The sequence below is a fragment of the Sorex fumeus genome, unplaced genomic scaffold, assembly GCF_029834395.1.
Source record: "Sorex fumeus unplaced genomic scaffold, SorFum_2.1 ptg000316l, whole genome shotgun sequence".
NCBI classification, from domain to species: domain Eukaryota; kingdom Metazoa; phylum Chordata; class Mammalia; order Eulipotyphla; family Soricidae; genus Sorex; species Sorex fumeus.
The window spans coordinates 387,150-398,555 of record NW_026606373.1 but is presented as its reverse complement, the minus strand read 5'-3'; the positions used below and the strand labels follow the sequence as shown (position 1 = coordinate 398,555).

The following is an 11,406-nucleotide window of genomic DNA, read 5'->3' as shown; positions in this document are numbered from 1 at the left end:
CTGCCCTGCCCAGCCCCCACGCTGCGCTCTGGAGGTGCGCCTGCCAAGGAATTTCCTGGGGTGGGGGGGCGGGTGGCTGAGAGAGACTCTAGGCGCCCTTCCCAGAAGCCTGGAGGCCACCTGGCTCCCTGCCAGGCCGTCACCAGCTTCTTCTGCTGGGGCCCGCATTTGTCTGTCCCTAGGGACCCCTGGAGTCCCCAGCCCCTTCACTGTCTGAAGTGGCGGTATCCAGAGCAGGCTGGCTGCTGGGCGCAGAGGGTCGGGCTGGGGTTGGGGACTCCGAAGGGCAGAGAGGTGGTGGGTCCCTCAGGCCATGCCCCACTGGGGCACAGGACAGTGGCAGCCAGCCAGAGGGCAAGTGGCCCCAGAAGCTGGTCATGGGAGACTGACCGCGATGCTGAGCATCTATCTCCCCATCAGCAGCAGGGGCGGGCGGACTTGCAGCCACGCCCCTTGTGGGTGACACGGGATGCTCAGGGCTGGCGGCAGCAGGTGTCACCTCCGCTTGCTGTGCCTGGGTCCTTGAGGATGGTGGGAGGGGGGGCGGGGCAGCCCAGGTGTGCGGTGGTCTCTCTCAGATGGACACACCCTTTTCCGCTGATTTCAATTCCGCCAGGCCTGGCTCGTGGGGGCTGCGGCCAGTGGGCGGGGCTCAGGGATGGACCCCGAGCTTGCTGGGCCCCTGTTTGAGAGCCGGAGAGATGGAGGGTGGCAATGTAGTCTGTTCAGTTCAGATGGCCCCCTCCCCTCCTCCCCTCCCCCCTCTCCTCCAGCTTCTCCTCCCTCTTTTCCCTCTCCCCTCCCCCTCCTCCCTCCCCCTCACCTCCCTCTTCCTCCTCCCTCTCCCCCTTCCTCTCCTTCACCCCCTCCTCCTCCTTCTCCTATTCCTCTCCCTCCCCTCTTTCCTCCCTCCTCCTCCTCCTCCTCCTCCTCCTCTTTCCTCTCCTCCTCCCCCCCTCCTCTCAGTCCCCCAATGCCTTTCCCTCCTCCTCTCTCCTGAACCCACTGCTACCCAGGTCCCTGGGACTCAGGGGGCCTCCCGAGTCCCCTTACTGTCTTTCTCCCCATCACTGTCTCTTCTCAGCACTACACTCTCCATCCTTACCTGGAGCCCGAGCTTTGGATTTCTGAGGCCCTACAATACCGACTTCCCCTCCCCCCCTCCCCCCTCCCTCTCGTTACTACTCAGAGCCCCAGAACCTTTTTTTTTTCTCACCCAGCAGAACTGTGGTGGTGGTAGTGGAAGGGGCGTGCCATTACCCCAAAAAATCAATTTCAAAAAGAAAAGTGAACCAAAAGAAGGAAATTTGAGCCAAAATAGATAGAAAAGAAGAATCCACGGCCATTGATTTTTAATAAAACGCCGCATGATTGTTGAATCGCAAACCTGTTTACTCTGCAGGGAGACACGGGCGCTGTGTGACTTAGCGCGGGGTGTCACCCGCTGCGAGTGCCCCTCACAAAGCCTCTGCCCTCTGCCCCCCCCCCCCCCCGGGCTGCCACGCGGAGTCGGGGCGGCCCCAGCACTGAGCCATGGCGAGGTCATGCTGGGTTCAGGTGAGGTCGGCAGGACAGCGCGAGTGCTCCTCCGGGCTGCTTAGATGTGGCTTTCGGGGAGAGCACTGGTGCCTGAGTCAGCCGTGAGATCAGAGTCCAGCGGTTTCTGGAACCCCGTCTCCCCAGCTGCAGGCGGCAGGGCGGGCAAGGTGGACTTCAGGGAGCATGACCCACACCTGGGCTGTAGGGAGTGTGAGCCACACCTGGGCTCCAACATCAGGGCCCACGAAGTGGGGGTGGGGACTGCAGCCCAGTGGAAGGCAGAGGGGTGTGTGTGTGTGTGTGTGTGTGTGTGCAGGCGCTTCAGCCCAGTGGAAGGCAGAGGTGTGTGTGTGTGTGTGTGTGTGTGTGTATGTGTGTGTGTGTGCGGGGGCTGCAGCTCAGTGGAAGGCAGAGGGGTGTGTGTGTGTGTGTGTGTGTGTACGTGTGTGTGGGCAGGGGTTGCAGCCCAGTAGAAGGGCAGAGGTGTGTGTGTGTGTGTGTGTGTGTGTGTGTGTGTGTTTGTGTGTGGGGGGTGCTGCAGCCCAGTGGAAGGCAGAGGGGTGTGTGTGTGTGTGTGTGTGTGTGTGTGTGTGTGTGTGTAGGGGGAAGCCTGAGACGGGGCGGTTTGGTCTGAAAGAACAAGTTGGGAGGCTGGATCCGACTCCAAACCTGGAAGCTGCTGGGGGTCCTGGAACGGGGCTTGGGCTACAGCAGGAGGGGCGGGAGGTGGGCTGGGGGGGTTGGCGTGGAGGGCGGGGCAGGCTGTGAACATTCAGGGCTGCAGTGACCCCTGGTGGCCACACTGCGAACTACCCCCGCGGGCCCGGTAGCCCCGAGACACTCACCCAACCAGCCTCTTCGCTCCGGTGCTGCGTGCCTGCACGCACCCGCCTTCATCCGCCTCCCACCCACGGATCCATCCCGAATTCCCTTTGTGTTTGTTCTGGGGCCACACCCCGCGGTGCTGAGGGCCGGCTCCTGACTGCACTCAGGGATCACACCTGGCCGGGCGTGGAGTGCTACAGGGATTAAACCTGGGTCAGCCGGTGTGCAGGGCAAGTGCCCTACCCACTGGGCCGTCTCTCCGGCCACTGTCCGGCGTGGTAAAACTCTTGCTCTCTGCCCACTGCACCTCTGCCTGAGTTCGGACCTGAGGAGGGCGGAGGGGCCCAGGCATGTGGTCTCTCTCCGCCCCCCACCCCCCCAATCCCCTGTCCTGCGGCCGGCGTGTCCCAGCAGGGACCTCACCCAGACTGTCCTCTCCAGCCCTCCTGGCCAGGGCCTGCTAGGTCACACGGGAGCTGATGGAGGACCGTCCCCACCTGCCCATGGGGCCCCCGGAACAAGGGGCAGGGCTGGAGCCGCACTTCCCTGGAAGCAAGGAAAAAAGCCGCGTGGTCCCGCTGAGGCCTCGGGGTTTTCTGTTTACCACTGTCAAACAAAACCTATTTCACGCGCTCACGCGCTTAGAACACAACGCCGAGCCAGGCAATTCCATTCCCGTCAATTTGCTTATTTTCCAGGTCCCCGGGCAGACAAGGAAGAGCTGAGCTGTGTTTGTTTATTTCTGCTTGGTTCTGGGGCTTCCCCAGCAGAGCCAAGGCCAGCAGGGCTATCCCCAGTCCTGCTCCGGAGACCCTGCGGTGCCGGGGATCGAACCCGGGGCCCCGCGCCCGCCAGGCCTGGGGGCCAGCCCTCTTCACTATGTCCCCGACCCCAAGCGTTTAAAGGAGGTGGAGGTCAGGGGTCTGGAGGTGTGCACTGGACAGATGGCGTGTCCAGGGGGGGCCTGGCGTCTAGGGTCAGAGCAGGGAGAACGTTCCATCCTGTTCGGTTCTGGGCTCTGCTCCCCCAGACTCTCCCTGCCTGTCAGTCTCCCCACAGCCCTGCACTCGGTAACCAGCTCCCCCGCCCCTGTGGGCCTGCTCCAGCCTGCCCCATGCCCCGGCAGCAGGAGCCTAAGGGTGCGAGCCTGTGTTTGCGGGGGTGGGCGTGTAGAAGCCCAGGCACAGGACACATGAGCTGTGTTTGTGGGGGTGTAGGAGCCTTTGTACAGGACACGTGAGCTGTGTTTGCGGGTGTGTGCGTGTAGGAGCCTTTGTATACAACACGTGAGCCGTGTTTGTGGGGTGTCTGTGTGTGTGTGTGTGTGTGTGTGTGTGTGTGTAGGGGCCTTTGTTTTTGTTTTTTATTTTTTTTGCTTTATGGGTCACACACGGGGCAATGCACAGGGGTTTCTTCTGGCTCTGCGTTCAGGAATCACACATGGCGGTGCTCGGGGGACCCTATGGGATGCTGGGAATCGAACCCGGGTTGGCCGTGTGCAAGGCAAATGCCCTCCCCGCTGTGTTATCGCGCCAGCCCCCATGTGTAAGAACCTTCGTACAGGACACAGTGAGCTGTGATGCGGGGTGAGTGTGGGGAGGAGCCCCAGCAGGCTCAGGGCTTCCCAGTGGGTCCTGAAGGAGGAGAGGCGCCCGCCGGGCTCCTCGCACCCCTTAGGCTCAGAGTGGTTGCTCGACACTGCAGGACAGTTGGCCACAGCCGCCCTCCAGGTCACGTCTCCTGGCACTGAGCAGGCAGGCGGTGACCACGGGGAGGGGGTGTCTGTGTTTCGCTAGTGTCCGGCCCAGTGGTCCCGGCTCTGCTGTGGTTGAGAGTCTCAGAGTCCAGCTGTGGGACGGGTCCAGGGCCCAGCTGTGAGCTGGAGGCCTCAGACAGGACGGAGAGTCGTCCCTGCTGCAGTGTGACCTTCGAAACGACCTTGGTCCCAGTGGCCTGTGCTCACTGGAGGCCACAAGGAGGTGGACCCTGATTTCAAGGCCATTGGTGGGCACAGTTGCAATCTCACAGACCAGCCTCCCCCGTGCAGGGTGGGGCGGCCAGGCTAACCAAGGGAGGGGACGGTCCTGCAGCCTCCCCTGTGCAGGGTGGGTGGGCATGCTAACCCAGGGCGGGGACAGTCCTGCAGCCTCCTCTGGGAGGGACAGGGAGGGGAGGGCTGAGTGCTCATTCCAAGTCAACACTCACTTATTTCAAACCCATTTCCTTAAGCACATAATTACATGTTTATTTCCCCAAGGAACTCTCAGGCAGAAGAGACCTGCTTAAATCAAGGAGGGCGGGTGTGAGAACCTGGGTCTCGAGGAAGGGGTGGCAGCCTGCTCCAGGAGAGGGGGAGGGTCCCCTGCCGGGAACAGACGCAGGGACCCGGGTGCTACCTCCGCACCTGGCTCCCATCTGGGGGTGGGGGTCCCAGAGAGGGTCCTGCAACTTGTGTCACGGCACGCCAACCGGTGCACCATGCAGACACGGCACACACTTGCCTGTACACGGGTAGTACACACGCCTACATGCATGCTGCACATGTGTACATGCAGACCCGCCTATGTGAACATGCACATTGGCAGTACACACATGTACATTCATGGTACACATGCATATGCAGGCACTGCACACAGACAATGCACACATCCCACACGTGACACACACTGCACACTTACTGCATGTACACACAGCTCACACATACATGCACACCGCACGTGACACACCTTGCACACTCCCTCCACGCAGACAGTTCACACATACATGCACGCCACGGGGCACACTGTGCACACTGCATGCACACACACAGTTCACATGGACCATGTATTCCATATACGACACACAGACACTGCACACACTCACTGCATGTGTACACACAGACATGCACACACCTCACGTGACATGCTCACTGCACGTGGGCACACAGGTGCAGGCCCCCTTTGGCAGTGGCTCTGGGTGCCTGAGACACACCATGGACCCTGACGCTGTGGGGTGGCCGGTGAGGGGAGCCTGCGCCCTCATCCGCTCTGTGGCCTGGATGCTGGCACATGGGGTCTACTCCGGCAGGCCTGGCGGAAACCAGGCGCAGGAGGAAGTCTCCAACTGGGCTCCTGCAGAGGGCCAGGCCAGCGGGGGTACTGCCCGGGGCACCCCCGTGGGGCCAGGAGCAGGTGGGTCTCTAGTGCCCTGAGCATCTGGGGGGGGCTGGACAAGGGGTCTCCTGGGTCCCACACTCTAGGCACAAACTCCCAATGAGTGTCCAGCCCAGCTGGCCTTGGGAGAGACTGCACTGGGCAGCACAGGGCCTTGGCAGGTAGAGTGTCTTTTTGGTTCTGGGGTGCGGACTGACTGTGTGCTCCACGGGTCACCGAGACTCTGCATGGAGGCCACACGCGGCAGCAGCTCCAGGACCCCATGTGGTCCCCGTGTGATCCCCACTGCCTAACGCCTCTGGCCAGGCCTCCCAGACCCAGTACCTCACCCACACCAAGGGCACGCAGACCTCCTCGCACCAGAAACTCAGTCCCGCGACAGTTCGTGAAGGTTTATTGTGAGCAGCAGCGGGTCCCCAGTAGTGCCAGCCGGGAGCTCCGGGGTTCGCGGGGGCCCAGCCTACTTGGTCCGCTGGTAGAACTGGAACACGGCCTTCTCTTGCTCGTGGGTCTCGATGGAGCCCGGCCGAAGGCGCCGGATTTCTGCGATGGCGTCCCCCGCGGTCAGGCCCTGGGCCCTCACCAGGTAGCAGGCCAGCATGGTGCCGGTCCGGCCCCGGCCCAGTGCACAGTGCACGGCCACGGCCTGCAAGAGGGCAGGGGAAGCTGGACCCGCAGCCCCTCCAAAGGGGGGTGACCCCAGCGTGGGACAACCCATCGGGGATGCTCATCCCAGTCCTGTCCACTCACACCCGGCTTGGACCTGCAGGCTAAACTACCATCACTGGGGCCACTCTGCTTCCCTCCCGTCTCCCAGACTCCACAGAACCTCACATTCTGAGAACGCGCCTTTATTTTCATTCTTTTTAAAAACATACTCGGGCCACAGCCAGGGATGCCGGGGGTTTACTCCTGGCTCTGTCTCAGGGATCACTCCTGGTGGGGTTCGGGGCTGACTCCCAGGGATCGATCACTCCTGGTGGGGCTCGGGGCTGACTCCCGGTTCTGTGCTCAGGGATCGATCACTCCTGGTGGGGCTCGGGGCTGACTCCCAGGGATCGATCACTCCTGGTGGGGCTCGGGGCTGACTCCCGGTTCTGTGCTCAGGGATCGATCACTCCTGGTGGGGCTCGGGGCTGACTCCCAGGGATCGATCACTCCTGGTGGGGCTCGGGGGACGCTACGTGATGCCAGGGACGGAGGCTGGCGTGTCCACTGCGAGGCAGCGCCTTCCCCTCTGTCTGATGGTCAAGCCCCCGATCCGGGGGACGAGGGCACTTCCGAATGAGGGCACGAACGCACCGGGCACTGCCCTGGACGCTGGGCCCCTCCAGCCCTCCCCTCCCGCCGCCCCGCCGCACGCTGGACGCCGGCCGGCCCAGCCGGGGCGCAGCGCCCACTCCCGCCCGCGCTCCAGCCCGGCCCGGTGTCCACTCCAGCTCCTCCGGCTGACCTCGCCGCGGGCGCTGGCCTCGTCCACCAGCTGCACGAAGCGGTCGATCTGCTCGGGGGCCGGCGGCGTGAAGTCGGGGACGCGCAGGTGGTGCAGCGCGAGGCCGGGGCAGCTGTCGGCGTGCGGGGGCCGGTGCTCGGTCAGCGACACCAGGTGCTGGACGCCGCACTCCTGCAGGAAGCGGTAGTGCGCGGGCAGCCGGGGCAGCGCCAGCCCCGCCAGGCGGCCGGGCAGCACCCACGAGAAGTTGGGGGGCTGCGCGCTCATGGCTGGGGGCGGAGGGCAGGGGTCACGCGCACGCCCACCCCGGGAGACCCTCCCCCGCCCGCCGCTGGAGACCACGTGAGCCCGCCCGGTGACCGGCGCCGGGACCTTCCGGCGTCACGCGGCTCGCAGGCCCCGCCCACTGACGGCACCGCCGGCGCGGCGATTGGCCGGACTCCCGGGGGCGGGGCCCTGAGGCGCTCGCGGATTGGCTCTCTGGTCTGCGGGGGCGGGAGTACTGCCGCGGTACGGACGGGGATTGGCGGAGCCTCCAGTGGGCGGTGAAGGGAAACCTAGAGCCGGCTCGGGAGGGTTTTCCCGACCGCGGAGCCGGCCCCGTGCTCTGCTGCCACCCGGCGGCCGATTGAGGGAACTGCACCGCCCGGCCGCTGGGGACTGTCCAGTGGGGTCACCCTGCCCGGTGGGGCCACCCTTAGCACAGAGAGAAGTTTGGGGTGTCCGTACCCCGCCTCTGGTTTCCTTTCCGTTGGTGCTCGGCTCCCGGACGGCGGATGCCCGGGGTCCCCCCTCCACGGACGCTGCCGGCCTCCCGTGCTCCCTTCTGGTCCTTGTGGACAGTGACGTGGATTCGTGGCTTGGCAGGACGGGGGCACTGGGTCAGGAGGGGGAAACGGTCCCACAGACCCTTGGGAATCTCAGTGACCTCCCCACCCCAAGCCTCCGTGAACTCCTTCTCCTGGACACTGACCAGCAAAGCGTGGCCACTCAAACAGTCCAGTCTTTTTTTTTTAAATTTTATTTTAATTTTTATTAGTGAAACACCATGAAGTACAGTTGTAGATTTACATTTTTTTGTGCTTGGGTTTCGATTAGACAATGATCAAATACCCCTCCCTCCACCAGTGCCCATTTCCCACCACCACGAATCCCAGTATCCCTCCCATCCCCCATCCCCCCATCCCTCCCTGTCTCTGTGGCAGGGCATTCCCCTCTGTTCTCTCTCTCCTTTTGGGTGTTGTGGTCTCAAACAGTCCAGTCTTGAGCAACTGTAGGTGGACGGTGTCTTTCAGATAGAAGGAAGAGGAGAAATTCTAATAAGGCCCAATTGAAGGGCTGGAGTCACAGCATAGTGGGGTGGACACTCACCCTACACACACCGGACCCAGGTGTGATTCCCAGCACTGCAGAGTGTCCTCTGAGTTCCACCAGGAGTGGCCCTTGGGAACAAACCCAGGAGTAAATCCAGGAGTAGGGAGCAAATCCAGGAGCAATAGCACAGCGGGTAGGGCATTTGCCTTGCACGTGGCCGACCCGGGTTCGATTTCCAGCATCCCAGATGGCCCCCCGAGCACCGCAAGGAGTGATTCCTGAGTGCAGAGCCAGAAGTAACCCCTGTGCATCGCCGGGTGTGGCCTAAAAAGAAAAAAAAAAAGAGTAAAGCCTGTGCAAGCTGGTGTGTCCTCCCCACAATGAAATAAAAATAAAAGCAAGTTTGATTTATTTTATTTTTGGGGGGTCACACCTGGTGATGCTCGGGACTGACTCGGTGCTTAGGGCACCGAGTATATGAGATGCGGGGCCCTGAACCCGGGCTGACCACGTGCGAGACGGGTGCTCTACCCGCTGTATTCTCTCTCCAGCCCCCAAACGAGTCTATTTTGAAAAGTGAAGGTGATCAGCAATTGCGTCTGTGCGTATCCCAAGGCTTTCCCACCTGGGCACAGCTGTGAGGCAAGGAAGCGGGACGGTGAGGGTGTGGGCATTGCGTGTGCGGGGTCTACTCAGTGCTCGGACATCTGGGGCCAGGGTGCAGCCTGCAACACACAGGCTGGTCCTGGCACGGGCGGGTGCGCCCGCCTGAGCGTCCTTCCGCGGGTGGCCACACGGTGGCGCTGGCGGCCTTGCTGGGTTCTGTCCCCGCAGCTCTCCATGGGGACCCCACGCAGCATCCTAGACCCATCCCCAAACTCTACCTGCCACTGGATGCCAGGCTGGGCGCTGGCACCGCTGTTCAGAGCAGGCGGTGGGGTGGGGAGTGCCACGCTCCGGGCGCCGTGGCCACCGCTGGGGACAGGGTCAGGAGGAGTCCAAGAATGTGTGCTTGGCCATGCCCCCTTTCCTGTTTTGTTCTCAGGAAGGGTGTGACCCCCAGGCTTCCTTTCCGAGGGGATTTCTGGAAATGTTCCTTCCCACTCTCCACCATCAAAGCCTGTGGCTCATGGCCATGTGGCGGGTGAAAGTGCCCCTGGGAAGGGCCGCCTGTGCCCGGCCCCCCAAGCCCTTTCCCCGACTCTGACTCTCCATTGTCTGTCCAGGCTGCTGCTTCTAGAAGGTTCCTCACAGGACTAATCAATGGCTGGAAATGACCACAAGGGTGTGGGGATGTGGAGGGTGATTAAGGCAGAGGAGGGTCCATTAGGACAACATTAGTTGGAAATGACCACTCTGGACAAGGACTGAGTGTTGAAAGTAGGTAAAGGGATGTGATGACCTTTTAGCATCTGTCTTGCAAACCACAATGAGAGAGAGGGAGAGAAAAGAGAGAGGAGAGAGAGGGAAAAGGAGAGAGGGACAGAGAGAAGAGAGAGGGAGAGAGAGAAAGAGAGAGGGAGAGGAAGGAGAGTGAGAGGGAGAGAGGGAGAGAGAAGAGAGAGGGAGAGAGAGAAGGAGAGAGGAGAGTGAGAGGAAGAGAGGGAGAGAGAGGTAGAGAGAGAGGAGACAGAGGAAGAGAGAGAGGGAGAGAGAGAGGAGAGAGAGAAGAGAGAGGGAAAAGGAGAAAGAGAAAGAGGGAGAGAGAGGGAAAAGGAGAGAGAGGGAGAGAGAGAAGAGAGGGAGAGAGGAGAGAGAGGGAGAGAGGTGACAGAGAGGGAGAGAGAGAGGAGACAGAGGAAGAGAGAGAGGGAGAGAGAGGAGAGAGGGAAAGGAGAGAGAGAGGGAGAGAGAAGGAGAGAGAGGGAGAGGGAAAGAGGGGGAGGGAGGGAGAGAGGGAGAGAGAAGGAGAGAGAGGAGAGAGAGGAAGAGAGGTGACAGGGAGAGAGGAGACAGAGGAAGAGAGAGAGGGAGAGAGAGGAGAGAGGGAAAGGAGAGAGAGAGGGAGAGAGAAGGAGAGAGAGGGAGAGGGAGAGAGGGGGAGGGAGGGAGAGAGGGAGAGAGAAGGAGAGAGAGGAGAGAGAGGAAGAGAGGTGACAGGGAGAGAGAGAGGAGACAGAGGAAGAGAGAGAGGGAGAGAGAGGAGAGAGGAGAGGTGCCTTCCATAGAGGCAGGCGGGGGCAGGGGTGGTTTGGAGGGGCGGGAGGGAAACTGGGGACACTGGTTCTGGAAAGTTACGCTGGTGGAAGGATGGGTGTTGGAACACAGCATGACTCATGAAAGCTTTGTAATGCTCTATCTCATGGTGATTCAATTACAATAAACAGAAGGTTCCTTGTACTGCAGCCCACATGGGGTCCCCAGCGAGCCCCTTGCTCTCACTTCCTGCCTGCACAATGGTACGCCCAGCCCCCGCAGGGGCTTACCTGCTCTTTGGGGTCCTGCCCTGCTCTTCCATCCCCAAGTCTGTGCTCTCTGAGGCGGCATCTGTGGTCTCACACTGACCACATCTGTGCCGAGAGCATCTCAAGGCACTTAATGCCCTCACTATATGTATGTCCTTATTGCAGCATCATTGAAGTACTCCCTTCCCCAGTGCAAGAGCTTCTGGAAAGTTCCACCTGTATATCCTTGTTTCCTGGTGTGGGATCTCTTGGGAGATTCACCGGAAAATGTCTCCGAATGTCCCATCTCTGTGTGTACCTGCAACCTTGGGGTCTCCACAGCCTCAGACACAGCCTTTGTCTCTCTCTGGGGTCCCTGCCACGACGCAGGGGCCTGGGAGGTTCCGGACACTGGGGCAGGTGGCACAAAGGGTCCATGAATCAGCACAGGCTGCAGCTCACCCAGTCACCCGAGAGTGTGTACACGTGAGCGTCCCAGGCACGTGAGTGGGCGTGGGTGCAGTCAGTGAGAGTGTGCCTCTGTCAGGCCCAAAGGTGAGTGTGGGCACTTGAGTGGGTGTGGGCGTGTGTGTAAGTGAGTGCGTGCACGTGTGCAGACGTGCGCGTGCAGGTGTCTCCCACACGCGCCTCTCCCTCCCCTCCCTCGCGGGGGAAGGCTGATGAGCTCATGTCTCTACCTTGAATTCCTGGCTCTGCTTGATGACACCCTGGAGTGTCT

General features: G+C 61.6%; 1 protein-coding gene across 1 annotated transcript; it reads right to left on the bottom strand.

The window, feature by feature from the left end:
• Positions 1-5,921: 5,921 nt before the first annotated feature.
• DUSP23 (dual specificity phosphatase 23) lies at positions 5,922-7,312 on the bottom strand. The gene is made up of 2 exons (XM_056109566.1): positions 6,970-7,312; positions 5,922-6,162 (listed from the first exon to the last, which is right to left on the bottom strand). The coding sequence occupies exons 1-2, from the start codon at positions 7,234-7,236 to the stop codon at positions 5,977-5,979; spliced, it is 453 nt and encodes a 150-aa protein (XP_055965541.1). The 5' UTR covers positions 7,237-7,312; the 3' UTR covers positions 5,922-5,976.
• Positions 7,313-11,406: the final 4,094 nt, after the last annotated feature.